Here is a 26,762-nt window from a genome sequence, read left to right as displayed (position 1 = left end):
TATAGTCCTTAATGTCAATCGATCCATTCTAGTAGTAGAACTTAGAAGATCTTCAAAGATAATCAAACTGCCACAGAGATTTTTTCCCTCGTTAAATTGCATTGTTTTAATCGACAAAGGTGAACTATTATGTTATGAAGAAGCAATACAAGTTAATGATGTAATCAAGTAATAGCTAGCCATGATAGATAAGATAGATTTGTTGATATCAAACCAAACATAGCAATTAGTAAAACTACTAGCAAGAAAAAAAAGCATTGCAGAATAAATGGGTTTAGCAGATAAAAAAAGAACATGATGGCAACAAATGATATAAAGCAAGGCTAATGGTAAAAATTTTTCAATAAAAGAAATGTATTGACCAAACTGAGATTTTCTCTCTAATGAATTGACCATAATCAAAACTGTAGTTGGGTTAGTGGCAAAAGAAGATTTGCACTTACAGTAGATGGACATAAAAATAACTTTTCTTCATAGTAACCTAAAAAAAGAAATCTGCATACAACAACTACAAGGTTTTGAGGTCTAAGAAAAAAAATTAGTGTACAAGCTTCTAAAGAACCTATATGGTCTAAAAAAAGCTCTCAAACAATGGAATAAGAAGTTTGATAACTTTATATGTAGCAATGATTTTTTAAGGTGTCAAACAGATCATTGCTATTATATAAAAAACTTTGATAGCTCTTACATTATGTTTTTGTTGTATGTAGGAATAAGATACAAGAAATTGAAAAGTAAAAAAAGCTCTTAAAGGAATTTTTAATGAAAGATTTGGGCATTGTAAAACAAATCCTTGGATTGAGAATCACTAAAAAAAATAAGAAAATCCTTAAGCTATCATAAAAAGAATACATAAAAAGGTGCTCTACGGATTTAACATGGATGGAGCAAAACTTGTGAACATTCTTCTAGCTAGTCATTTCAAATTGTCTAGAGATCAATCACCCACAATGAAACAAGAATAACTCTACCCGACTAAAGTGCCTAATATTTCTACTATTGGTAGTCTTATGTATGCCATGATGTGTATCAAACTAGACATAACACATGTAGTAAGAGTTACGAACAAATATATAAGTAATCCAAGAAAACAACATTTGCAAGCAATTAAGCGAATTCTTAAATGCCTAAAAGGTACAACAAATCTAGCTTTGTGCTTTAATAAATCAAAATCAGGATTACGTGGTTGTGATGATGCTGACATGACTGGCAATATAAACAGTAAAAAAGGTACTACTTGCTATGTTTAAACATTAGATGGTATAGTAATCAGTTAGGTTTCAAAATGGCAAAAAATAGTTGCACTTTTTACTACTGAGATAGAATATGTTACGGTGACAAAGGCTTGTAAAAGGATGCTATGGTTGTTTTTCTTAGAAGAACTTGGCCATAGATTTAATAGAAATATATTGCATTACAATAATTAAAGTGCCATTCATTTGGCAAAAATCTTGTCTATCATGCTAGGACAAAGCATATACAAGTTTGATATCACTTCATAAGATTAACTTTAAAATATGGTGTCTTAGTAGCTAAGAAGATTTAAAAAAATCAAAATCTAACTGATATGTTAACAAAGATTGTAACAACTAAGAAACTAAAGTTGTATGCAACTTTAGTTGGACTTCTTTATTGAATAATGAGTAGTCACGGCCATTGTAGGAGGAGACAGTTAATAAAATTAGTCTCCAAGTGAAAGATTGTTAGAAGATAAAACAAATTCAACTCTCATTTATTATTAGAGATGAAAGTTGGTTGTTTTATCCATCACCATTAATTGTAAATTGTTAATAATAGTTAGGTGATGGTTGATTGATAGAAGTTGTAATTGATAGAAGGGTTGAAATCCATCTATAAAATGGGGCTTAGCTTGTGCTATAATGTATAAGTATCAAGTAAAGAAGTGAGAAGTATGATAAAGAAAAGATAGAGAGAGTTAGAGAACTAATGCAAAAAATAGAAAATAAGAAATAGTTTTTCTGCTTTACAATTTCCCATCTTTATCACAGTAAAATTTTTACAACTTTTTTAAAAGTGGATGTAACTCTCATATTGAGGGTGAACCATTATAAATCCTTAGTGTTTTTGTGCAATATTTTAATTCTTTGTATATGTTATCACTTTTAATTTTGGACAAGCACTTAATCTTTAACTTTTTTTATCTTTAATAACCCTTTCAACTATCCTATGTTCAACTATTTGCAAACAACCACCATTACTACTAAACTCTTTTGTTTTTTCATAAAAATTAGGAGTCACATTACAATTATTAAAACTTTTTACAATATAATTATAATTAGTATTTCCTCTATCAGTATTCACAATTGGATTAAGGCTACAATTATATTTTTAATTAGACCTCATTTATATTAAGACTATCTAAAAATCCCTCACTACTAGAGGAATGCTTACCATCATTCAACTGGCAAGCTTGTGCTTGTTCATCTTACAACTTCTTGGATTGAATAACTTTAGGCACCTCTACTAAATGATTTTGATACAATAATTTTTTCTCATAATTTTACTTATTATCATTTGAATTCTCTACAGAATACTTTTAATATCCCATCTAAATTGATTTTGATAACCAAAAACCTGTTATGCAAAAAGACTTGGAATAATGGGTACATTATTAACTTTTTCCCCACTACCTAAACATAAATCATCAATTTTCTCTATCCTATCCCTTGATAAGTTGTTTTTATGGATAATAGAGGCATTTTATTTTCTGTCCACCCACCTTTAACCACCAAAGAACAATACTTATTAAGAGGTACCTCATACCTACTACTAAATTCTCTAAGCTTAAAATACCTTACAAGTTGAACTTAAGACATAACTATAAATGATTTATTGGCTATGAAGAACCTAAGTTTAAAGCTACCAAACTAGATACAATTCAAATATGTTAGTAAACTCTCAACATTATAAACATTCAAAAGTTGATAAAACTGTATCTTTTAATAGATATCATTACAAGAAAATGGACATCTGATGGTAGTTTTTTAATGGAGTTTCATTAATGAATACTGTCAGGTTCTGTGTTTTTATAGAGCTAATGGTGTTTTTATTGTAAATGTCATTAAATATTCATATAGCAGCATTTATAATATAAAATGCCACTAATCATTAGAAGTTTACGGCATTTATAAACTAAAATGCCACTATCACTGCAAGAAAAATGGGTTTTGGTGATAAATTTATGACAGTGTTTTACTTTAACCTATCGTTAATATCATTTATAGTGGCATTTATAAATGTAAGAGCCATTAAGTTTCATTATTTAGAGGCATTTTAAATTCTAAATGCCACTATATGCAAAATCTCCCCACATTATCCCTTCTATTTCATTTTTGTTTCCCTCCCAAATTTATACCTAAGCCCTAATTCATTTCTCTTCACTTACCTTTTTTCCATTTTCTCTCTTTCATTTTGCCACCATTTTACATTGTCACACCAATTGTCCCTTCAAACCTTAAATTCATCGATCCAACTGTCTTACCATTTCTCATTACCTTCAAACCTAAAATTACATCTTCCCCTTGCCATTTTTGCCATTTTCCCTTGTCCTCTCTCTGTTATTACTTGCTTTTTTTTTTATTGGACTTGCATCTAACATATAATTATCACCAAAAGAGTGAGATGCTTGTACTGTTACTTTTTCCTACTTCTTTTTATTTTTTTAAATGAGTGATAAACTTGTATTATTGTAGGTGATAATAAAAACTTGCAACAAAAAAGCTTGCACTGAATGAGTGATACAATCAGGCTGTAATATTAAATAAGCTAATTGAGTCCACAATCAAAAAGTTTGTGAGTACAGGAGTGCAATTAGAGTCAAATTGCATGGCTACATTATGCACTACTAGTAGGTCCATTTAAAATCTCCTAAAAGTGAAAAATTTCTTGAACTTTAATTTTGTTTGTTGCAATTTCATCAGTATATGCACAAAAATTCTACAAGGCAAATGAATCTCAAAACCTAAAGTCTCTATGGGAAAATGACTATTGATCTTGAAGTGATTGTATGTCTCTTTGTTTGTAGAGAACTAATCGCACTGTTCGTGTAGTGTCTCAAAGGAAGAGATTAACAGAGCAACGTTAATATTAGCCAAAGACTAGCAATATAACGTTCTTCTTTTAGAGCTTAAATCTCAAAAATTAAAAGCATTACTATCCTAGTTGTTTAATGATCATGAATCCATGAAATCTCACCGATTGAGCTAAATTCAGGCTGTAGTTCTAGGAAATTAAAATAGTTCTTATATGAAATTTGGGTTTTTATATAAAAGTGTATTTTGTTCTACTGTAGCGTTATGTGTGTTTATGATACTTGATTAATGAGAGACACATTTTATAATGTTTTATTTATTTTTAATTACACCATTCTACTAAAAAGTCAACTAGCTTAGCATTTTTTTTAAAAAAAAAATGATTTAGCTTAATGAAATCCTAATGGTGCCTTTGTGTGGGTGAAAAGGATTGATGAGAAATGATGAAGAAAAAACTCTAGACATTACCATTTATTTCAGGATTTGTAATTATTAGATGTTGCTATGTACCTACTACATCTCTATGGAACATTGGGTCATCATAATTTTTCATCCAAATGTAGTCATCATACATTTTATTATATATTGGGTATCGTGCATAAATAATTATTTTTATTAGGCATGAAGCATAAGAAAATACTATGCCATCATATGTTTACATCTATTTTACTGATGGCTACAAATTCATTTCTTATGCTTTTCAAATTTTATTTTTTGTACTTATTTATCTATTGATTTTCTTTTTTTTTCCTCTTTATATAGTATGAAGATGATAAAGGTGATAAGGTTTTATTCACCACTAATGGTGATCTTGTTGGTGTTGTTAACCATGCTAGAACATTAGGTTAAAGGTATCATATTATTTGTGTGGTACTTTTTATCAAACTATTGGTTTTCTATTGTTGGATCATTTTTTTTGTTATTGCTATTAGTTTCCCTTTTCTTTTTTCTTCTTGTGAAATGTATATTTGTATAACTCATTTCATTATTTATCATTAATTAATTTTTTACTTTAACAAGACAAGTTCATGGAACCCAGCTTTGGGATTTAAGGTTGTCATAATTGAATTTGAATATGTTAACTGTCATTCATCTCACACATTTTGGGAACTTTATTGAAGCTTAGGTTGACAGTGGCTTATGTTATTGCGTGGTTTTCTAAGCAGACTTAAACTTAGTTTTCAACTTGGGCTTTATGATCAAACCCTTAACAAATTTTTAAAGAAAAAAGATAAAATGAATAGCCAAAATTGGTAATGACAGTACTTGCTTCTAATATGTTATTCAAAATTTTTAACTTTTTAATTTTTTCACAGATTTTAAGATTGCATTTGGATTTTTTTTTATTTTGATCAACAAATAATGCCATCACAGTTTTTAAGATTGCTTTAAGGCCAATGCTAACTAATTTCTTATATTTTGTCATCTTTTTTTTTTGGTTACATCAAAAGGGCAAAGCCCTAGTACAATTAAGGAGAAGAGGGGAGGCTTAGTTCGAAACCAAGCCTTTGATATCCCCTCAAGCGCCTTTAACTACTAGGCTAAAGGCTTGGGAACCATCTCTTTCACAAAATATGAAATTCATTCAACTACTTAAAGAGAAATGCTTAAAGTTGTGTTTTACTTTTGTTTTATGATAAATAAATAATCTAGTATTATAAGCATGTATCTATACATGGGCCTCTAGGTTGGATTAATGTCTAATGAACTGCATGCCTTTGTTATATTTTTTACATAGATCATGAGTCATTCTTGATGGTAAAAATTGAAAATTATTGGAATTGTTTTAGGTTTTAAAGTCATTGTCAGAGTACTGACTTCTAAAACAACATTCTTAAACAAATGGCTTTTAAAACTTCTTTTAAACTTTCATTGTCTTCTTTTCTTCTTTTTGGTAAGTCATATTCTTTCTGATTCAGTTAATTAAAATATAGCATTATTACCTCAAGTTAAAAATGTAGAGATGTATTTTCATTTGTCATATATTTATGTGTTTGTTAATATATGTGTGAAAATTTGTTTTCTCAATTTTAATTTATAACTTCATTATTTGAAGGTTGAATAAAACATTCTCATGAGGTGGCTTGTTGATGGCATAAGTTGATGGGAAAGCAAATTTGTCAATTATACTAATATTGCAAAATGGTTCTATCCAAGGTGTTTTGGTACTGACCTTCCTCCAACAAGTTCCACTTACTATAGCTTAAGAGACTTTCTCTTTATCTTCCCCAAGTTATTGTGTTATTTTAATTGGGCTTTATTTGCTAATATTAGACTTAGTATAGTTTCTTTACAATTATGAGACTATAGGTTGCAAGTTAAGATTGGACTGAGGCAACTAAGTTATCTAAGTCCAAATTTTTAAAGAGAAAATGATGAATGGAAAAAAATTGCATGGACATGGGCTTATGATTCTTGTTTTATATATTTTTAAAAAGATTACAAAAAGTCCTAGGATAACTACTCTAGTAGGCACTTAATTTGGGTAGTGTTTTTTTTCACCAACTCATGTATTAAATTTAGTATTTTTTAATAATTTTTTTTAATATAAAAATTAATATCATTCTTGTTTTGCTTTATTCAATAGGTTATTAAGTACACTAACGATCATAGTGAAAAAAATCTTTCTTCAATTGACAATGTTTCAACTTTAAGCAATTATCAATTTTATACTTTTTAAATTTCTGGTTAATGTATTGAAACAAATTGAATATTATTAGATTAAATTTTGTAATTAATTGTATATTGAAACAAATTATGTATTCAAATATTTAAATATTTATAATATTCAATTATAAATTTCAATTCATTTTTATTTCTTTCAATATTTTTTTATTTAATTATACTAGAAATATTGAAAGAATTTAAAAAAATAAAAATTTTAATTTAACAATAATTATAGTGAAAAATGCCGTTAAATAACCAAATTTAATGGCATTTTGTTCAAAAATGTCACCAAATTAGCGGTATTTTTTCCTAAAACGTCATTTTATTCTTCGAAGCAAATATATTAATGTTCTTAACAACGTTTTTTATAAACGTTATAAATTATTTAATGGCATTTATAAACATTGCTAACTGGAAAAAAAAAAAAAAAAAAACAACATGCTACTAAAAATCTCTTTTCCTATATGAATGTACACTTTACCATTATCACCATAGCACTTGAATAATTCCCAAAAGTGTTAAGCATACCATAAATTTGGTAAATTAGTAAAATGAAAAAACATTGTAGTTAATTGTATATTGAAACAAAATATTTATTTAGATATTTAAATATTTATAATATTCAATTTATAAATTTCAATTCATTTTTATTTCTTTCAATAATTTTTTTATTTAATTATAATAGTAAATATTGAAAGAAATTAAAAAATATAAAATTTTTAATTTAGCAATATTTGTAGTGAAAAATGCCACTAAATAACTAAATTTAACAGCATTTTGTTCAAAAATATTGCCAAGTTTGCAGCATTTTTTTTAAAACACCGTTATCACTAAAAGAAAATGGAATATTAGTGGCGTTTCACTTAAAAATGCTACTAGCTTCCGTGTTTGTATAAAACTTAAAGTTTTTTCTTATCAAAATATCATTAAATATTCAAATAACGATGTTTGTACTTATAAAGACTACTAAAGACAAAAATTAACGGCATTTATCGACTAAAACGCCTTAAATAATCCTCTCTAAAAAATTAGAGTGATTATTGAATGTATTTTTTACAAAAAAAAATGCCTTGATTAATCCTCTCATAAAAAAAATGGAGGCGATTATTGAAGGTATTTTCTATTAGAGACGCCTTCAATAATTCCCCTAAAAAATTAGAGAGGATTATTGAAGGCATTTTTAATAAAAAACATTTTCAATAAATATATCCTTATCAAAATTTAAGAGGGGTATTTGGCCTGAAATCACCTTTTAAATAAAATTGGAATAGCTTTATCAGTTAGACCATACAATTGTTAACCATAAGATCATAGGTTCGATCCCTCCTTTTAGCATTTTTTGAGCTTTTAAAGGGATTATTTGTAAGGGATTATTGAAGGTGTTTCTAGTAAAAAAAATGCATTAATACTCCTCTGAAAACAATGGGAAGAGATTATTGAAGGCATGTTTTGCTAGAAACTGCCTTAAATAATCCTTTACAAAAATTGAATAAGATTATTTAAGGTGTTTTCTGACCAAAAATGCATTCAATAATCCATTCAAAAAATTTTGAAAAAAGAATATTGAATGCATTTTTAGCCAAAAATGCCTTCAATAACCCTATTCAACATTTTGCAAGGGATTATTCGAGGTATTTTTTGGCTAAAAACACATTCAGTAATTCCATTAAAAAATATTTAGTTTAATTATATATGTGAAGTCAGTTATAGGTTTATGCCCAGAAAACATTTGAAGTATGTTGTAAGTTTATGCCTAGAAAACATTTGGTTTATATATGTAATACTACAAATTACATTTTGGAATTTACATTACGAACATTGTAGTATTTCAATAAATTGACCACACATCTGAATTTAAAACTGATAATGTTGCCATATAAATATATTGTTCTCAAATAATCGTACTCAATATATGTGTATTCATATAAGCTGCCAATTGATATAAAACAAATATATACTAATAATATTAAACCAATACCCCAATCTAGAAACTTAAATCATCAATTCAACATAGCATGTTAAATACATTATAATAAATGAAATACAAAAATTTACATCCAACCAACAATCTCCAACCTCAAGGTTTAGCAAACAATAATACATACTCATACCACTATTTATAGATTTCATCAAGTTCATCTATTGTGAAGCTTTCTTTACTCTTCCACTAAAAAAAATCAAAAGTAAATGTTAATAAACGAGAACATAATTTAGCCTTTTTTTTTAAAGATATAACGATTTTATGAAATTAATACTAACCTTGAATGGTGTGGTCATAAAATTATATAAAACTATCTCCCTCATAAAACGAAGGACATAATATCCACATTCAATATATCCTGATTGAAGAGGTACCGAAAAAATAAATTGAGTGGGTTTAGGAAACATTTATCGAAACAAACTCAGCATAAAAGAATAAATTTCACGTTTACCGGTAATAACACCTAATTTATCTTTGCTTTTTTATCAAATGCAGATATTACCCAAATTAAAAAGAAAAAAATTACTTAATACAAAAGTAAAAGTAATTATGAAGAAACAGAATATAATATAATAACATCTAATATCTCTTTATAAAATTTATAATATCGGGGCTAGGCATTGCTGTTGGTTGAGTGAAATTAAATAAGTATGGCATAAAAGAATTGGTATCAATCACAATAAGCTACTAATAATGATGCAAAATAATAAGAATGATATACTCAGATTAGGCATCATCTCAGATTTGGGTAAGGTTGGAATAATTATTTGTATGAATATAAATTACATTGCATTATATAGGAGCAAATAATAATCAACCCTTTTTTCCATGCATTGAATCACATGACGAGCACAAAAAATGATTGTGCCACTTTATTCACTAATGAAATTTGAGTTAACAAATCTGAATCTAAGGGTCATTTGTCTCGCCTTGATCTCTTTATATAGGAAATTGCATAATAATAATTAACAATGCTAGTTAGCAATACACCATAATATAGATTAATACATATTGACTTTGCATATTTATATTTATAAGCTAACCTCATATAAGTAACGATATCAGCAACTGATATTTCATCCAAGTTACAAAATTCCTTAACCTCATCCTTACCAATGTAAGAAACTGACAGTTGATCAAAGAACCCATCCTCGAACTCAATGTTAATGCAATTTCCTTTGAATAAATGATCAAGTGAATAATTAGATAATTTATCAATGGTAGCTTAAGCAAGGGTTATACTCTGGGTCCCAACATCCTACTATAATATATAATGAAATATAAGTAATAAAACAAATTAATAAATATAATAAATAAATAAATATTAAGTGAATAAACAATATCATACTTCATGGCTAGTACTAGAGGTTGGATTTCTTACCTAACTTGCAATGAAAGCTTGTCCTAGGTGGATGATGCTATCTTACTGGCTTACAGGCATGCTAGGTTGCATTGCTACTAGCATCACCTCCAAAGCTGTAAGTTATTATTGTTGCTTATTCAGGCGTTACTCTTAGTCATCAAGTCTTTGCTATTGTTGCTCAATGATTGCTTCATATTGCGTATTCATCATTTAAAGGGTTTTGGGTTGATTACTGACAAACTTTGATGGCAACACAAATTTACAAACCCCATGAACTCGACCATGTCTTTTCTTTGTACCTAATGCTAAAGATAAGGGATCTTCGCCATACTGGGTTATCAATTCATTGGATTTAACTTTAGTAGCATAATCATCTTGAAAAATAATAATAAGATGGGCTATAACAATAAATCTATACAAGCTAGTATATAGTCATACATATAAGTACAAAGCCAATCATATGTGATATAATGAGTAGTTATACATACAAATTTTTTAGTCATTTTTTTGATTGCTTCATCTGTAAACAATCCATCCTTCTACAGATGTCCTTATTTCCATGTATCCCATCTGAAAACTTCAATGCCAGAGCTAGCTGATTCGTAATAAATTACCATAATATAAGAATCATAATTTATTAAACAAATGTTCATAAATATTCAATTATGAGTATAAAACAAATGTGTGAATACTTATAAGCTCATACTTGACATTTTCATAACCTTTTTTCAATGTCTGATGGTGATATACTTGTTTAGCTTGAATGTTCTTTTATTGTTCTTTGATTTTCTGAAAAAGAAAAAAATTACATAAATCACATATTAAAATATCGAATATATTACATAAAATCTTATAAACAATTTTTTGTAATAGGTATGCGTACCAAGAAATCTTTTGATAACCAATCTCGAACAAAAGTCATCTAATCGTCATAACTTATAACATTTGTATATGACGTAGGTGGAATAGCTAATACATCACCCTGATCAGCGAGCAATAAAACATATTGGGTTGTCAATTTGCTTTTAAAATCTTTAAATGCTTTCTCAATCGATTGTAACATAAGTTTTTTACACTCAATTAGAAAGTTGAACCGTTCCTAAAAAATTTAACACAATTCGTATGAACATAGTGAATTTCAATTAAATGATCATTTAACAAATTTTATGAAATAGTTGAATAAACATACCACAACTGACTCTCATATACAATCCTTTAAATCATCAAAAACTCGTCACCAATTATAGTACGTAATTGAAATAGTACTACGGATGATCGCTCCAATATAAGTAGCCAACTTGGCAGCTCCAATATGAGTAGCCAACTTGGTAGCTCCATTAGACACAGACTACCTACTTTGATTGAAATTGACATGAATTTTGGTGTCAATCACTTCAATTTGTTTATTTTGTGTCTTTGCTTTTCTTTTTTGGCCTACAGGTGTGTTTTCTTCATGTTCAATAGCATGAGAAGTATGTTGTTAGATTCCATAATACCTATAATTTTGATCATAATTATATGAAATACACCAAACTTTCTATCTAAATTTTACATAGTACATAATAAAAAAAACAACCAGTGTCATACTACAATTACTACACCAATATACATAAATCATCCTCAAACCCGTAATATTTTATGAGTACAAGTCATACTATGATTCTAACCTTAAATAAGAGTTCTATGCAAAATAAATGATGAGTAAAAAAATAGACACAAATTCTATAAATACCATTCAACAAACCACAATATTTAAACTAAACTACGTAAAAAATACTATACATGTAATGAAAGGTGCTTGGACGACTAAGGTGATCATGGAATGAATAAAAATAATATATATTTATATATATAGTAAAGAAAAAAAAAACCTATATCGAAGAATATAAATAATACAAAAAACAAATAAAATAAGGATATATCGGTAAATAAAGAGGTGCACGGCATGCAAGAATTAAAAATTAGATTTTCACAGATGTTGCTGGAAAAGAAAGACATTGATGGGTTTAAGGCCTTGGATTAGGTCCAACACCATCTAGCTATTATGGACGTAGCTCTTAGCAATTTACATTCTTAGCAAGTTAGTTTTCACGAGACATTTCCATATTGAGAGAGGAGTTACAAACTATGCAACAATATTTTCAGCAAATAGAAGCAAAAAGAAAATATGAGTGAGCTAAAATTGAAGAATGTGCTAGAATTGATCAAGAGCGTGCAAAATTTCATCAGTTGCGTGATCGATTCGATACTTTTATGAATTTTGTGCAACAATAATTTTCAAGAACTAATTTAGGTGGTTTACCAACTCAGGTATTATATTTAGTAACTATTTATATTTTTTTAATATAAAAAATAGGTTATTATCAAGTGTGAAAACTTTTATGATATTATTCAATAAGTTTTTGAGCATGCTAGTGACCAAAGTGAAAATAATCATTCATCAAATGACAGTATTTTATAATAATGATGTCATCAATTTCATACATTTTAAATTTTTTTGTTAATGTACTAAAATAATTTAAATGTTATTGCATGTATTATTAAATTTTGTGTTACATGCATATTTAACAAGTTATGTATTTATAATATTCAGTTTATGAATTTAAGTTTATTTTTATTTCTTTTAACATTTTTATTTAATGATAATAATAAATATAAAAAGAAATTTTAAAAAAAATAAATTTCTTACTTTTACGGTATTTGTGTTAAAAAATGCCACTAAATTCAAAATTAGTGACGTTTGTAACATAAAAAGTCACTAAATTTAGGGGCATTTTTCTATACAAACACAGCTAAATTAGCGATATTTTTCTATACAAACGTTTGTAATTTAATCGCGTTTTCTGATACAAATGTCACTAATTTTACGGTGATTGTTCTTACAAATGCAAACGCCTCTAAATTAACGATATTTTTTTAAAACAAACGTCACTAAATTAACGACAATTGTACTTACAAAAGCTACTAAATTAGTGACGTTTCATATAAAATGTCGTTATTTTCTCTGATGCGGGTATAACCGATACTCTTAGTAACATTTTTGGTAAATGCCACAAATATTTTAGTGACATTTATAAATACTGCTAAATCTTTAAAAAAAAAAAAAAAAACGTTACTAAAAACCTAAACCTCTGTAATATATATTTTTCGATGTAAATATATCAATACTTTTAATGACGGTTTTTACGAATGTTAAATAATTTCCAAAAGTGTTACGCATACCAAAAATTTGATAAAAATTTGATAAATTAGTAAAATGAAAAAACATTGCAGTAACTTCTAGGAACGAATTATAGACTTAACAGGCAACTTCAGGAGAATTTTAGTCAACAACAAATCTGCATGCCAATCCCAATTACCCGTTGCGATTCTCACTCTTTTCCTTCCCTATATCTCAATCTGCTATCAAATTCCAAACTCAATTTGACAAAAAAAAAAAAAAAAACAGATTATCAAGACTCGATTGATAATTCTACATCCATCTAAATAAGGTTTTGGACAACTAAATCTTCTAGTAATTAATTCATTACTGTTAAAAACAGACCTGTGGACTAATCAAAGCCGACTAAGATTATATTCAAAGAAATTGGATTTGTTAAATTCATTGTGTTTATTGTGAAGCAAGTTTTTATCTGTGATTAGTGTTTTTTTATAATGTAAAATATTAAAATTTATATATTTATATCATTTTTAATTCGAAAATTATATATTATAATTCATATGAATATTAAATTTTGAAATATATTTTTAAATTTTATTAAAATTAATACTAAAATTTTAAATTTTATTATCTTAATATTTTTTTATATTATATTCTCATCGTATCATTGCATAATCTTTTAGATTACGAAGTCACTTTTATGCGAATTTGATGGCTTCTTGTGCGAGTCAACTACTACGAAACTGCTGATCCAAAATTCAAACCCACCTTAAAATCGAGTTTGGATGAATTGAAAAAGCTGGTGTTAGCCCTTTTCCTGGGCCACCCAACCTGCATATTTTCCAAAGTCAGGTTCAGATTGGGCCTAGTTTGCCCAACCAAATCCAAAGAAGTAAGCCTAATTTATGTGTATAATAACGTAGACATAAAGTAATTGATAAGAAGATAAACCATGCAAGGTTTGTCAAGGAGAAAATATGGGACAATATTTTTGGGGTCACATTACTTTCCGAGGTTGCATCCAATTTGAAAGTAAAGAGCTGAAGAGATTGGACAGTTCTATAATCAAAGCTTGTATCTCACCTTTTTTAAGCTTGTAAAAAAAAGTAGAGGTTTTAATTTGGAGATGAATACGGTACGATTTATAAAAATGAAAGAGAATTATTTTTTATATATAAAATTGAGAATTATATGTATCAAAAAAATTTTGATTTAATATATTGATTTAGCCAATTATTATAAGTTTAACAAACTTATTAAGTATTATTTTAAGAATAACAATGGAGTGGATATTTTTATTTTTAAGATATTCGTATTCGAATTTATTTAATTTTAATATCGTTATCTAAATTTGAATCCATTTAAATAAATAATATTCGTTTAAATATATGAATCTATTAGAATATTCATTTATTTAATTTTTTGTAAAAATATAAAATAAAAAATAATTTAATTTAAAATTCAAGTTCACTTTTAATTAATAATAAATAAAAATTATTTTTTAAGATTTAAAACCTTCTACAAGTATACAATTTTATATATTTTATATATGTAAACGGGTAATGAATTCGATACAAATTTGAATATCCATTATTATTTACTAAAACTTTAACAAATTTGGATTTTAGATATCCATGAGATATTATTTGTGTCCGTTCCGAATCCGTCACAAATAATAAATTTTTTATCTGAATCCATTAATTATCCACTTATAACTATTTGAATTCGATATAAACGAATCGAATAATAATAGATATTCATTTATTTACTATCCATTGCCATCCCTATATTGTTTACTTAAGACAATAAAGCTCACTACTAATTAATTTTTTAATGAATTCAAGACTTAATTCAGTTGATTCACATAATCATCCTTAAAATGTGACATTCAATAAATATGAAATTTAAATCCTAATACTTTCAACTCATTTTCCTATCTTTATACTATGATCTTTTTTGTAAAAAAAATATCTTAACTAAATTAGATTAAGGTTGTCAATCATGATTGCTTTACTTATGAAGCCAATTAAAAGGCAAGATATAAAACTTTAATTAATTTGCATAACCATGCAAAATGTAAATAAAATATCATTTCATTTTACTCATTTACATCTCATTGACTCTAACCATATGTTAAAAGTGTTTCTTTCTTATAATAAGTCCTTAACATGGATGAAGAAAAAGATTGTACTGTGTATTTGACCATCAACATAATATATTGTCAATTCTCTATAGCAGGAATAGTATCAATGATGCCTTAAATATAGTAATTGGGAGAGGAAAATGATAAAGAATCCAAAATAAAATAGGTTGAACAAATGGGTGCTTACAATTACAAGTATTTTCAAGTTTTGTTTGTGCTTAATTTTTTAGAGGAAAATAGTTCAAATAATCCTAATAACACACGAAATCTTTATTATTAAAATTCTCATTATTACTTTTGTCTTTTCTTTTCAAATTTCGAATCATTTAACTCAAAAAAAAAACATCATGCTAATGTGTTAGAGAAAGAAATTATTGAAGTAGATTTAATCCTCTAAACCCATAAAAAAAAAAAAAAACCATAAGATATGGGTAATTAAAGATACATGATTTTGTTAAAATTTTTTTCTAGCGGTTTGCAGCTCAAGCTTAGATGTTAGAAAGAGACGCAGATAAAGAGAATGAAAGAATATTATCAAACATCTAAGAATAAATATTAATTAAATAATTTTTTTCTTAAAGAAAATTATATATTGGAAAGAAGAGCTGCAACGGATTAGATAATAATGTTGCTCTGAGCAGCTTCCAGCTTCCCTCATTGGCCAACCTTCTTAAAGCTTTCACCATTGCCATCTGTACCTATTCCACAGCCAAGCAAACTGTCTTTATATTATCAGTTTTTTTTTAATATATTTTAAATAAAATGTAATAAAAGAATTGTCCTAAAATTTATGTAAAAACTAAGGCCATAATTAAGTTTGAACAACAATTTGATTCAAAATATTAATCCCAACCCAACCCCAGCACATGGGTTTCTAAAAGAGCCAGTCGGCAGTGGACCCAAATCACCCAAAACTCAATCAGGGTTTCATGTGACACAATGATTCATTCATTCGACATGGCACTTACTAAAAAAAAAAAAAAGAAAGTTAAAAGGAATAAGGTAAAGGTGAGGATGTTACCATGTGAGTCACCATGATGAAGGATCAATGGAGTGTTACCTGAATTGGGAGCAATTGCTACAACAGGTTTTGACATGATAGCAGCAGCTGGGATTGTGGATGTTGGTTGGAAGATGTGGGGAGCTACTGGTAATCCCATTGTTTGTGATTGATGGTAGTGATAGAAAGGGTACATTGGCATCAATGTGTTTGCACCTACAATAGCCTGCCCTGCTGGATACACTTGAGAGAAATGCCCATTCATGTTCATGTAGGATCCTCCACTGTAGCTTAGCTTCTGTTTGCACCAATCATTCACCATTTTTTTTTAATTTTTTGCAAAATTATTTAGAGAGTAGAGACCAAATAAAGGAAAATTTGGCAAATTTGCTACGTTTTTTGGACTACCAAGTCATTGACCAAGAAATTTGGCTTCACTGATTGATTCTGATAATCAGATCTTGGATGGATTCACTTAAAATAAAGAAAATTACAAATTTTTAACATTTATTGTCAATTTGGGACCACTTAATCGTAGGGTAATGCAAAATTAAAAAAAAAAAGAATCGAACTAGGAATTAGTATGTGATTGTGAAATCACATGATGCATTACAGACCGCAATCCCAGATGAAAAAAACCCACTTACATGGTTGTAGCTGATATCAGCGGCAATGTAGGTGGGAGAGTACCTGAAACAATTGAAGAGATAATTATAAGATACGGTAAAGTCTACTCTAATTCCATACACCGTAAACAAAATCAACGAATTAAATGGCATATACCCAAAAAAAGGAACGGCCTGATGATGTTGATGAGGAAACAGCGACGCTGGTATCCTCGCTGGGTAATACCACTGCACATTGGCTGGTGCAGCTGACGTGGCCCTCGATCCAACGTTTGATCCTCCATGGTCGAAAACTCCAAATTAGACCCATGATGCTCATATTTACAGAAATGCCATCAGCATCTTTTTTTTATAAGATGCCAAATTCTAATTAATTTATGAAGACGCTTGTAGAAATATATATATATTTTAATTTACAATTGTAATTAAATATTATATTCATATAATAGATTCAATAATCAATTATTATATAATAATTAAATTATAATTATTAAATAATCAATTAATAAATTAAAATATAATTAAATAAGTAAACTCACATGTTAAAATTTGAATATAATGCCTTAGTCTCTACACATATTGATAATGCATTGAAAGTAAACTTTATACGTGTAAATACCTTGTTGTTGCAGCGGAGGAGCAGAGGCGGACCTCGGGCGGCGAGCACCGAGGGAGGCAAGGTTGCAGTTGGCTCGGCGGCCATTGATGATAGGAGTGGCATCCTCACAAGCTTTCTTAGCAGCTTCAGCATCCTTATATGTAATCTGATCAAAACACTCGAAAAAGTTAAAAAAAAAAACTTGCTAGAAAAAAAAATCAGCTGCAATGCAACCCGTGAGTGTGTTTGAGTGACAACAGAACTTACAAATCCATAGCCCTTGGATCTGCCGGTGAGTTTATCATAAATAATGACAGCTTCAAGGATCTCACCATACTTCTCAAAATGCTCTCTCATGGCTTCTTTGGGAGTCTCCCAAGCTAACCCTCCAACGAAAACTTTTGTTAAAGTTGTGTCACCAAATTGCCCAATATTGTTACTCATAGTCATTGTTCTTGCCAAAAAAACAAAAGAAAACCCCTTTTCCTTAACTAAATACTGTGACTAAGTTGAAGAAATTGTTGCAAAAAATAGAAGGCTTTTGGGTAGAGAGAAAAAGGAAAGGAAAAAAAAAAGGAGAGGAAGCCAAGGATGAGAATATAAGGAGGAAGACAGGTTGAGAAGAAAATAAAGAAACGAAGAAAAACAAAAAGGAGACAGAGAGGCAGCGATAACAGGTAGACATAGGGTTAAGTACATTATCAACGTGATAACACATTTATACGCAATTCTGTTATATACTATATATCCACGCTTAACCTTTTATCTCTTAGCTGGGTTGAGTTGAGTGTTGCTTCATTTTAGATCTGAATTTATGGGAATTTCTTTCAAAAGTAAAAGTTGAAGATATATAAATATATTACATATATTCTTTATATTTGATTCCAACTTCTAAATTTTATTGTTTTGTTTGAATTCCAGCTTGCGTGTGTTTTAACTATATATTCCCATAATTAACTTTAATAAGAAAGTTACTTACCCACATTGTCACGTAAATGCTACCATAACACTATTTTAAAGTGCTAAAAACAAAAGAAAGAAATAAAATAAAATTGTATTAAATTCCCACTTAGTAAAATTATTAAGGCCATACTAAACAAGAAAAAAAATCCCATGCATGTTAATCATTTTACAAATTAAAGTGCTTTGGCTGCAACTCAAAATCCACTTATAAAAAATAATTATATTTATAAATTTATTATTTTATTTTATTTTATCCATAAAATTTATGTAACTTTAGATTAACATTTTTTTTTCTTTTTTTTTTTAACTCCTTTCTATGATCCATCTTACCTTAAAAAGCTTTTAAAAGACAAATAACAGCCGTACAACAAAACGGAAGGGGAGCTGCAAAGTTATACGAATTTTGACGCACGCAACATGAAATTCCTAAGAAGTGGTTTTGGAGAAGGGATTATATGCTGTTCGTACCCAATTTTATCAAATTTGCATTCACGTCTAAACAAAATCCAATTACTAAAATGTCATATTATTAATTAAAAATTTTAAATAAAGTGAAGTTCTTAAATTTCATCCATGATAGTATAAAATTATTGCATATCTCATTAAAGTATTTAAAATAACTAATAAATTAATTATAACCTTTTATAATTATGAATAAAAATTTTTAGTGAATGATTAAACACAATTTATGTCATCCATTGCAATATCTCCCACTGCCTTTTTTCTTCTTCTCTTTCTCTCTTTACTAAAATTCCAAAAATTATTGCAAGATCTTATAATTGAATTTGGATGCATTTTATAGGATATATATATATATATATATATTGATATATATATATATATATATATATATATATAGAAGAGATTGGATCTTAAATTTCTAACTTATTTTATTGAAGGAGGCAATGTGTTGTTAATTGTAACCTTTAACAGTTTAAAAAAGATTCTCCATCAAACTCAAAAGGGGTGAAATGATATAAATAAAAAAATTTGAAAAAGTATGAAAATATTTCATTTTGTAAAACCAAAATGCCAAAAATGAGAAAGTGCCACCCTTACATAATTTTATACTTTTTGATAAATTAATTATAAACAATTTCAATATTTTCATGTATAATGATAGATTGTACAAATAATTATCATTCCTATCATATTAGTGCAAGTTCGATAACTTAAATGAAAATGTAATAATAATTCTTAACTTTTAAGTAGTTTTTGATATCTTTTGTAAGATCATCGTATTAATATAACCACTAAAATAATCTTATGACAAAGATGATCCAGACGTAATATGAATTTACTTTATTTAGTTAATAATCATTAATACTTAGTAATTAAATATTATTGAATTTTATATTACTAAAAATCAAATATTATTTTATTTAAAAGTATGAAAATAATTATGCTTATTATTATGGTTATGTAAGCTAATGATTTTAATATTATTTAAAAATAATAATTTTTAAAATATTTGTAATATTTTATTTATTTTATAATAAAATATATTAATTTATTAAATTAATAAATATATTTATTGATAAATAAAATAATTTTCATAATATAAATTATGTAAAAAAATATTTTAATTAAAAAATAAAACGAATCTATTAAATTCATAATAAAAGAAAAATAAAAAGATTACATTATATATAAAATATTAAAAGAACATACAAATTATTTTCGAATTTATTACAATAAATATTAATTTAAGATATATTATAATTTTAAAAAATAATAAGTTTCTAATTCATATATTAAATAGATAATATTAATTATTATTAATTTTATTTATCATTTCATCTTGTGATAAAAATTTTTATTCTTTTGGATGAAAATTAAATTAATTTTTAAAATAATAATTTAATCATCTCAATGATATAAGATCATCGTCAAATACAATTATGAGTATTTTTTAAATATAATAATATAATCATTATATGTAAATTTTCATGACTTTTAAAAATGTCACCCCATATCATACATTATCTTAACGAATATATTTTATTTGTTTTTTTAGGTTTGCGTAGTAAATTTTCTCTTTGTCTAAAAGCCCTCTGTTAGGATAATTTGATTAAAGAAAAGGTTTGAATTTCTATGGGCTAGGACATCTTGTTATAATGGGAATTTTATTAAAAGGGCAGCAGCCGTACGTCAGAAACGTCTGAGGGCTGAGGGTCATCAACATGAAAGATGATGATCACGTGAGGGTCCCACTCCTTTCCTAGTATGTGTGTGGGGCCCATTTTCCAAATGCAATTTTGAATTATTGATTAATCCATCGCTTACCCCTACGAAATCTCTTGGTAGTCATCTGTCAAAAGTCCTCAATCGCATTGCAAGTAACAAATCACTGTGTACTAAATTGCTGATTATTCTTTTGTCGATTACAGGTGTTTACGGATTGGGAATTTGGATTAAAAATGATTGACATTAAGACTTATTTGGTTTATCCATTTATGTTGATTTATTGTAATTTATAATTGAAATATTAAAAATAAAATAGTCTGCATAAAGCAAATAAAATCTTTGCTTTTAATGTCATTTGAAATAATAACAAAATTTATTTACTAATTCTTAACAAATCTTTAAAGATTTACTTCTTGATTTATTTTTAAATTGTTGATTGATTCTTTTTGTCTATAAATATAACATTAGAATTGCTTACAAATTTTCATACTCTTCACTTTTAAGATTTGAGAATTTAAGATGTTAGTAAAGTATTATTTCACATTTAATAAATATTTAATTTATTGTAATTTTATATTCAAGTTGTATATCTTCGCTTACTATCGATTGATTTTAAATTTGATGTCAAACATGAAATTAAAGTCAGAATTTCTGACTATTACCTTTTCCAAATCTAATACACCACCAACATGTGATGTAAGCCTGTTAGTGAAGTGTTATTCCATATTTAATGAATATTTAATTTTTTATAATTTTCTATTCAAGTTGAGTTTTTTTACTTATTATCAATTGATTTTAAGTTTGACACTTAATATAATATCAGAGTCAAAATTTTTTTCTATTACTCTTTTTAAATTTATCATGTGAAAGACTTTTTTCATATTTATTTACATGTAATGAGGATCTATTAGTATGGTGTTATCTCATATCTAATAAATATCAAATATCTTATAATCTTATATTCAAGTTAGGCCCTTCAACTTATTGTTAATTAATTTTAAGTTAAATGTTTAATATGATATCAAAGTCAGAATTTTTTTTCGTTGTCCTTTCCAAATCTATCACATGATAATACTTCTTTCATCTTCGCATACACATGATAGGGTTTGTTAAAGTGATGTTATCCCACATCCAATAAATATCTAATTTCTTAGTCTTATATTCAAGTTTGACCCTTTTACTTATTACCAATTGATTTTAAGTTATATGTTTAACATAACAGAGAGAATTTTTACTAAATAATTAAGATTCTTACTTCTTGTTTTTTTATCTATATATTTATTATTTATATTGCACATATTATAGTCCCATCTGTTAGAAATATGATTCAAACTCATCAACCCTAATTAGGAATGATATATATACTCATATAAATGTACCAATAGATTTGGATTCATTTAAATCAACCCATATTCCAAAGATTGGATTTCAAAGCATTTACCAAAATACATTGTTTGTTTCTTGATTTTAATATGGGTTCCATAATATACATATATGTATACATATGATCCAAAAATCAGAGGTCCTCTAGAAATGTTATGAGTTATGATTTTTGTTTCTTATTTGATTATATCTATCTAAAAAATAAAATTATATGTGTTGAAGAACAAAAGATGCATAATTAAAATAGTAAAAATGAAATGAATGATCAAAGGAGTGATTTGAGAATGATGAATTTAGAGGTTTATTTTTAGTCGGTTGGAGAATCTTCATAAGAGAAAGTAATTGGATGCACGACACTTTTATTACTGGAAATTTCAATGTCTTTGTCTCTAAAATTTGTTAGTCTACAAACCCATGTGATTAAAAAAAAAAAAAGTGGATTTGGATGGAAAATCAATGGCATGAATGAAGGAACGCCTAAATTACCGGCACATTTTGTTGAAATAAAATATGTTTTTAATTTGTTTTAAGGCTTTGTAAGTAATTGTAACATAAAATTAATGCAAACGCGTTTTTGGTTAGATGTCATAAAGAATGTTCAATGTTCACAAAAAAAAAATAATAATAATAATAATAATCAAAGAGAAGAATGTTTGATTTTTTTCCCCAATTGTATAGTTTGGATTTATCTTTAAACCTTCTTTCTGATACATTAGGGTGAAGACTTGTTATCTTAATGGTCAATCAACTTTTCCGTAATGATAAGGCAAAGTACTTCATTAGGTCTTTCCATTAAATTAATTCAAAAAGAAGCCAATATTGTCACGTTTATTACGAGGTTAATTTAGTTTTTGTGTTATCCTCAAAAAAAAAAAAAAAGTGCTGATTTAATGATTTTTCATTAGAGTATCTCTCATTATGTTTATAAGAATTTGAGGATATTTTTTCGACTTTAAGTTTTTGAATTCAAGTGTGATTGTAAATTATTATATATATTTGAAACAATGTTAAATAAAATGGATCATTCTAGTTTAATCCTTAAAATATTATTGAATTTCCAAATATGATCCTAAATTAACAAGGCACGGGGAATTATGAGTTCAACTAAAAAAGTCAAGACTTATTATATATATATATATATAATGGATTTTTTGAATTATTAATTTTAGTGGAACAGATTTTTGAATTATTAATTGGCTGGGATTTATTATTTTTTATTAAATCCACATTGATCACGAAGCTTTTTTTTTTGAATTAAAAAGAATTTGCTGCCCTAAAATGATCCAAAAAGGGAAAAATGAAAACTATATTAATCAAAAAGAAAGAGAAGAAAGGATGTCAAAGCTCTTACCTTACTTTAACTGATAAATATTTTACATTCTATTAATAAATTATTTGTTTTCGTGAAGTTCTAACTATAACGCTTACATGCATATGTATGTATATCTATTTAATTATAAATATGATAATCAACACCGACGCAAATGTATGATCTTTTTTGTGAAGTTATGAGACTAAGAATAATAACTATTTTTTCGTCATTTAGGGTTGATAGAAATGATAAAGAACGAATATTAGATGCATTAGTATTTAGGTTCAAATCTTTTAACTGTCTTTTACTAGTAGGTGATCTGTAAGTTTGAAAAATTAACAAATACAAATTTAATAGATTCATATATTTCAATTAAATTGATGATTTGTTGTAATTTTGAAGATGGAATAATTTTTTCTATTCTTAAACTTTAAAATAATAATAATAAAAAATTAATAATAACTTATTTTTTTAATAAAAAAGTGAATCTTCTTGATTTCTCTTTGTCGGGGGGTGGGTTGAATGTGAAAATAAAGCTTTTTCAGGATGTTAGTTGGGAAAGGAAAGACACCATGCCCCTCGATTAACATGATTACGGGACACATTAATCTAAAATATATATGCTAAAACGGATACTTTTTTTCATCAATCTTTTTGTCCCAATTTAAAATTTATCATTTCATCATGAATTAAATATTTTTTAAAATTTGTCAATTTTATACTAATAGTTTGCATGTTGTGATAAGGCTTTCATGAAATATATATATATATATATATTAATGTTTTTTAATAAAAGAAATTGTTAAAGGTATTTAGTAGTCAAAAGTATATGGTAATCTTTTTTCCTTGTTAGAAGTTTCAACAGACAACTAGGGTCAATTTTGATATTTACGCCGACCTAACATGTCAGGTTGGTATGACATTCTCAATGCCACGTCAGCTCGATAGTGTCTTTATTATCCCCTAATAATCTCCTATCACTTATCTATAAATATGAATGTTTAAGCACTATAAAGGTAAGACACACCCTTCCATCTTCTCATTATTATTCTTCTTTAGACCTTATTTTTTTTATTTGTGCAACAAAATATAAACATAAGGAACACTCATTTCCTTTGCTTCTAATCGCTCTTCTCTTTTGACTTTTTAAGGATAGCCTAAAACTGAAGCTTAGCACAAACATTTGATGCACTAGGTAGGGAACTTTTTCCATTCATTAGTTGAGCACAAAGTAATACCGCCAAGGAAGAGAACCTTAGAGGCAAGAAAGACAATTGTCCTGGCTAGAACAAAAACCCATCATAGCCAACATTTCGTCTAACCTACCTGACTATAGGTGGGACCGACTATGGAATAATTTCAAGCCTTGACTGAACAAATACAGGTTCTTAAGTAGATGTTACAAACCATAACTCCACCACAAGTTTCAAAAGTGCTTGATCTAATCACCATCGGCTGAAAAACCACTGTCAGACAACCGAGCTATGAAAAGGTAAAGGTCTCATCGACCTCCAAAAAAGAGAAGCACAACACCTAAGCCCACCATTACCCCAACCATAATTTAACACATGCTACGATCCAAAAATCCAAACAAATAAACCCTGAACCCCAACCAAACAAGAACCTGAAAACTCGAATACAGACCATGAAAAAAGAGCTAAAAATGAAAGCAGTGGCATTTGAGGATAAGCTGAAGTTCCTAAAGACCTCGCCTTTCATTGAAGAAATCGATAGAGCCATACCTCCAAAGAGGTTCAAAATGCCAACTTTGAAGACCTACGATAATACTTTCAACCCATTTAAACATATGAAACTTTATAAAACTAATATGATGATGCAGATGGCAAACGGGGCTCTAATGTGCAAAGGCTTGGCTACCACATTGAAGGGTGCAACTCGATCTTGGTATAGCAGCCTGAAATAAAGGTCAATCATGATGTTTTAAAGAGCTCAGTCACTCTTTTTTGTCTATGTTTGTAAGTAAGTCGAAGAGTAAAGAAGACGACTCTAAGTTTGATGTTAATCTATTAAGGTTAGAATAAAATTTTAAAGAACTATGTCATGCATTTTAACATAAAAGTTCTGCAGGTCAAAGACATGAAACAAACAGTTACTGTAGTAGCCTTGTTAAGTGGACTCAATGACAAATAGCACTAGCTGAAGCTAACATTATTACTAGAACCACTTAAAACTTTGGACGACATTTTGCTGATAGTTGAATAATATATAAATACTAAAGTTACAATGAAAAACAATCAAGATAAAAAAGGCTTATCCCTTTTCTTCGATGATCAAGGTGAGAAAGGCTCATTCTTCCTCTTTGATCATAAAAAAAGTAAAAAATTTTATGATTTTTCCCCAAAAGAGATGACATAGGGTTAAAAGCCCTAGTGGAAAAAAGAACTACATTGCATTGAAGACTTTTCGAGAGAGGATTTTGATGCAAAATGAAAGGAATCCTAACCTCAAATGGCAAAAGCTACTTAGACGAAATACGAGAAAGGATTCAACTAAAAGATGCGTCTTTCATGGAGATATAGGTCACAATATTAAAGACTGTATCAATTTAAAAAAAAATGAAATTGAAGCTTTGATCAAGAAAAGTTAGTTGAAAAAGTTTGTTTAACAATAAAGATAAGGCCAACCTAGAGTGAACTATAGATAACATCGAAAGTTCACCCCTGGTAAAGAAAAAAGGTCAAAAAATAGAAAAAGAAAAAATCATGAAGATGAACTGAGGCAAGAAGAAGGTTGAATTGATAACAATAGGTTGATTGCTAAAGTGATTGATGTGATCACTGAAAGTAGTTCTAGCTCAACCAAAAGAAAGTTTAATCTAGGCATGGTTATGGCAGTAGGCACCACGATAAAAAAAAAAGATTGAAAATTGGACCAATCTTATTTAGCTCAAAAGATCTTAAAGAAATTTAGTACATACATGATGATGCCATAGTGATTACGGTCGTAGTGTACAACTATATAGTCAAGAGAATCTTATTTAATAATGGAAGCTTGATTGATGTTATGTACTATGGCACAATGAAAAATATAAGAATTGGTGAAGATCGGTTGTAGTTGATCACCATAACATTAATAAGATTAAAGAATGAATAGGTGCCTGTGAAAATAATAATAAAACTACTTATCTCTTTAGGGATAGAACCAAGGACAACCACTTTAGTTATAGAATTTATGATGATGGACGTCTCATCAGCCTACAAATGATATTGGGTCGACTTAGCCAATTTGTTATGCGACTTATAGGCCTAGCTTTCTATCTAAAAGTAAAATTTCCAACATCCAAAAGGATTGAAAAGACTAGGAGAG

At 27.7% G+C, this 26,762-nt stretch overlaps 1 protein-coding gene across 3 annotated transcripts; it reads right to left on the bottom strand.

The window, feature by feature from the left end:
• Nucleotides 1–15,724: 15,724 nt before the first annotated feature.
• On the bottom strand, nt 15,725–18,359 carry LOC111294157 (putative RNA-binding protein ARP1). Of its 3 annotated transcripts, none has more exons than XM_022887349.2 (6): nt 17,858–18,353; nt 17,612–17,756; nt 17,150–17,270; nt 17,014–17,056; nt 16,427–16,664; nt 15,725–16,064 (listed from the first exon to the last, which is right to left on the bottom strand). In XM_022887349.2, the coding sequence occupies exons 1-6, from the start codon at nt 18,038–18,040 to the stop codon at nt 16,021–16,023; spliced, it is 774 nt and encodes a 257-aa protein (XP_022743084.2). In that variant the 5' UTR covers nt 18,041–18,353; the 3' UTR covers nt 15,725–16,020. The 3 variants fall into 3 exon arrangements, with proteins under 3 accessions (XP_022743084.2, XP_022743086.2, XP_089599805.1); XM_022887351.2 differs by having other exon boundaries at nt 15,725–16,084; nt 17,858–18,350; XM_089743679.1 differs by lacking the exon at nt 16,427–16,664 and having other exon boundaries at nt 17,858–18,359.
• Between the last annotated feature and the right edge of the window lie 8,403 nt (nt 18,360–26,762).

This window comes from Durio zibethinus, chromosome 14, assembly GCF_047325235.1.
Source record: "Durio zibethinus cultivar Kanyao isolate XHJ-2024 chromosome 14, ASM4732523v1, whole genome shotgun sequence".
Classification (NCBI taxonomy): Eukaryota; Viridiplantae; Streptophyta; class Magnoliopsida; order Malvales; family Malvaceae; genus Durio; species Durio zibethinus.
The sequence above is the reverse complement of the archived record's forward strand: the minus strand, read 5'-3'. Positions and strand labels throughout refer to the sequence as shown.

Bases quoted from the DNA above. Each gene is read 5' to 3' on its own strand.
- LOC111294157 (XM_022887349.2), bottom strand. From the start codon at position 18,040: ATGACTATGAGTAACAATATTGGGCAATTTGGTGACACAACTTTAACA. The intron at 17,271-17,611 runs GTATTTACACGT...TCGACCATGGAG, and splicing joins TCCTCCGCTGCAACAACAAG to GATCAAACGTTGGATCGAGG. The intron at 16,065-16,426 runs GTAACACTCCAT...GCTGTGGAATAG, and splicing joins AGCAATTGCTCCCAATTCAG to GTACAGATGGCAATGGTGAA.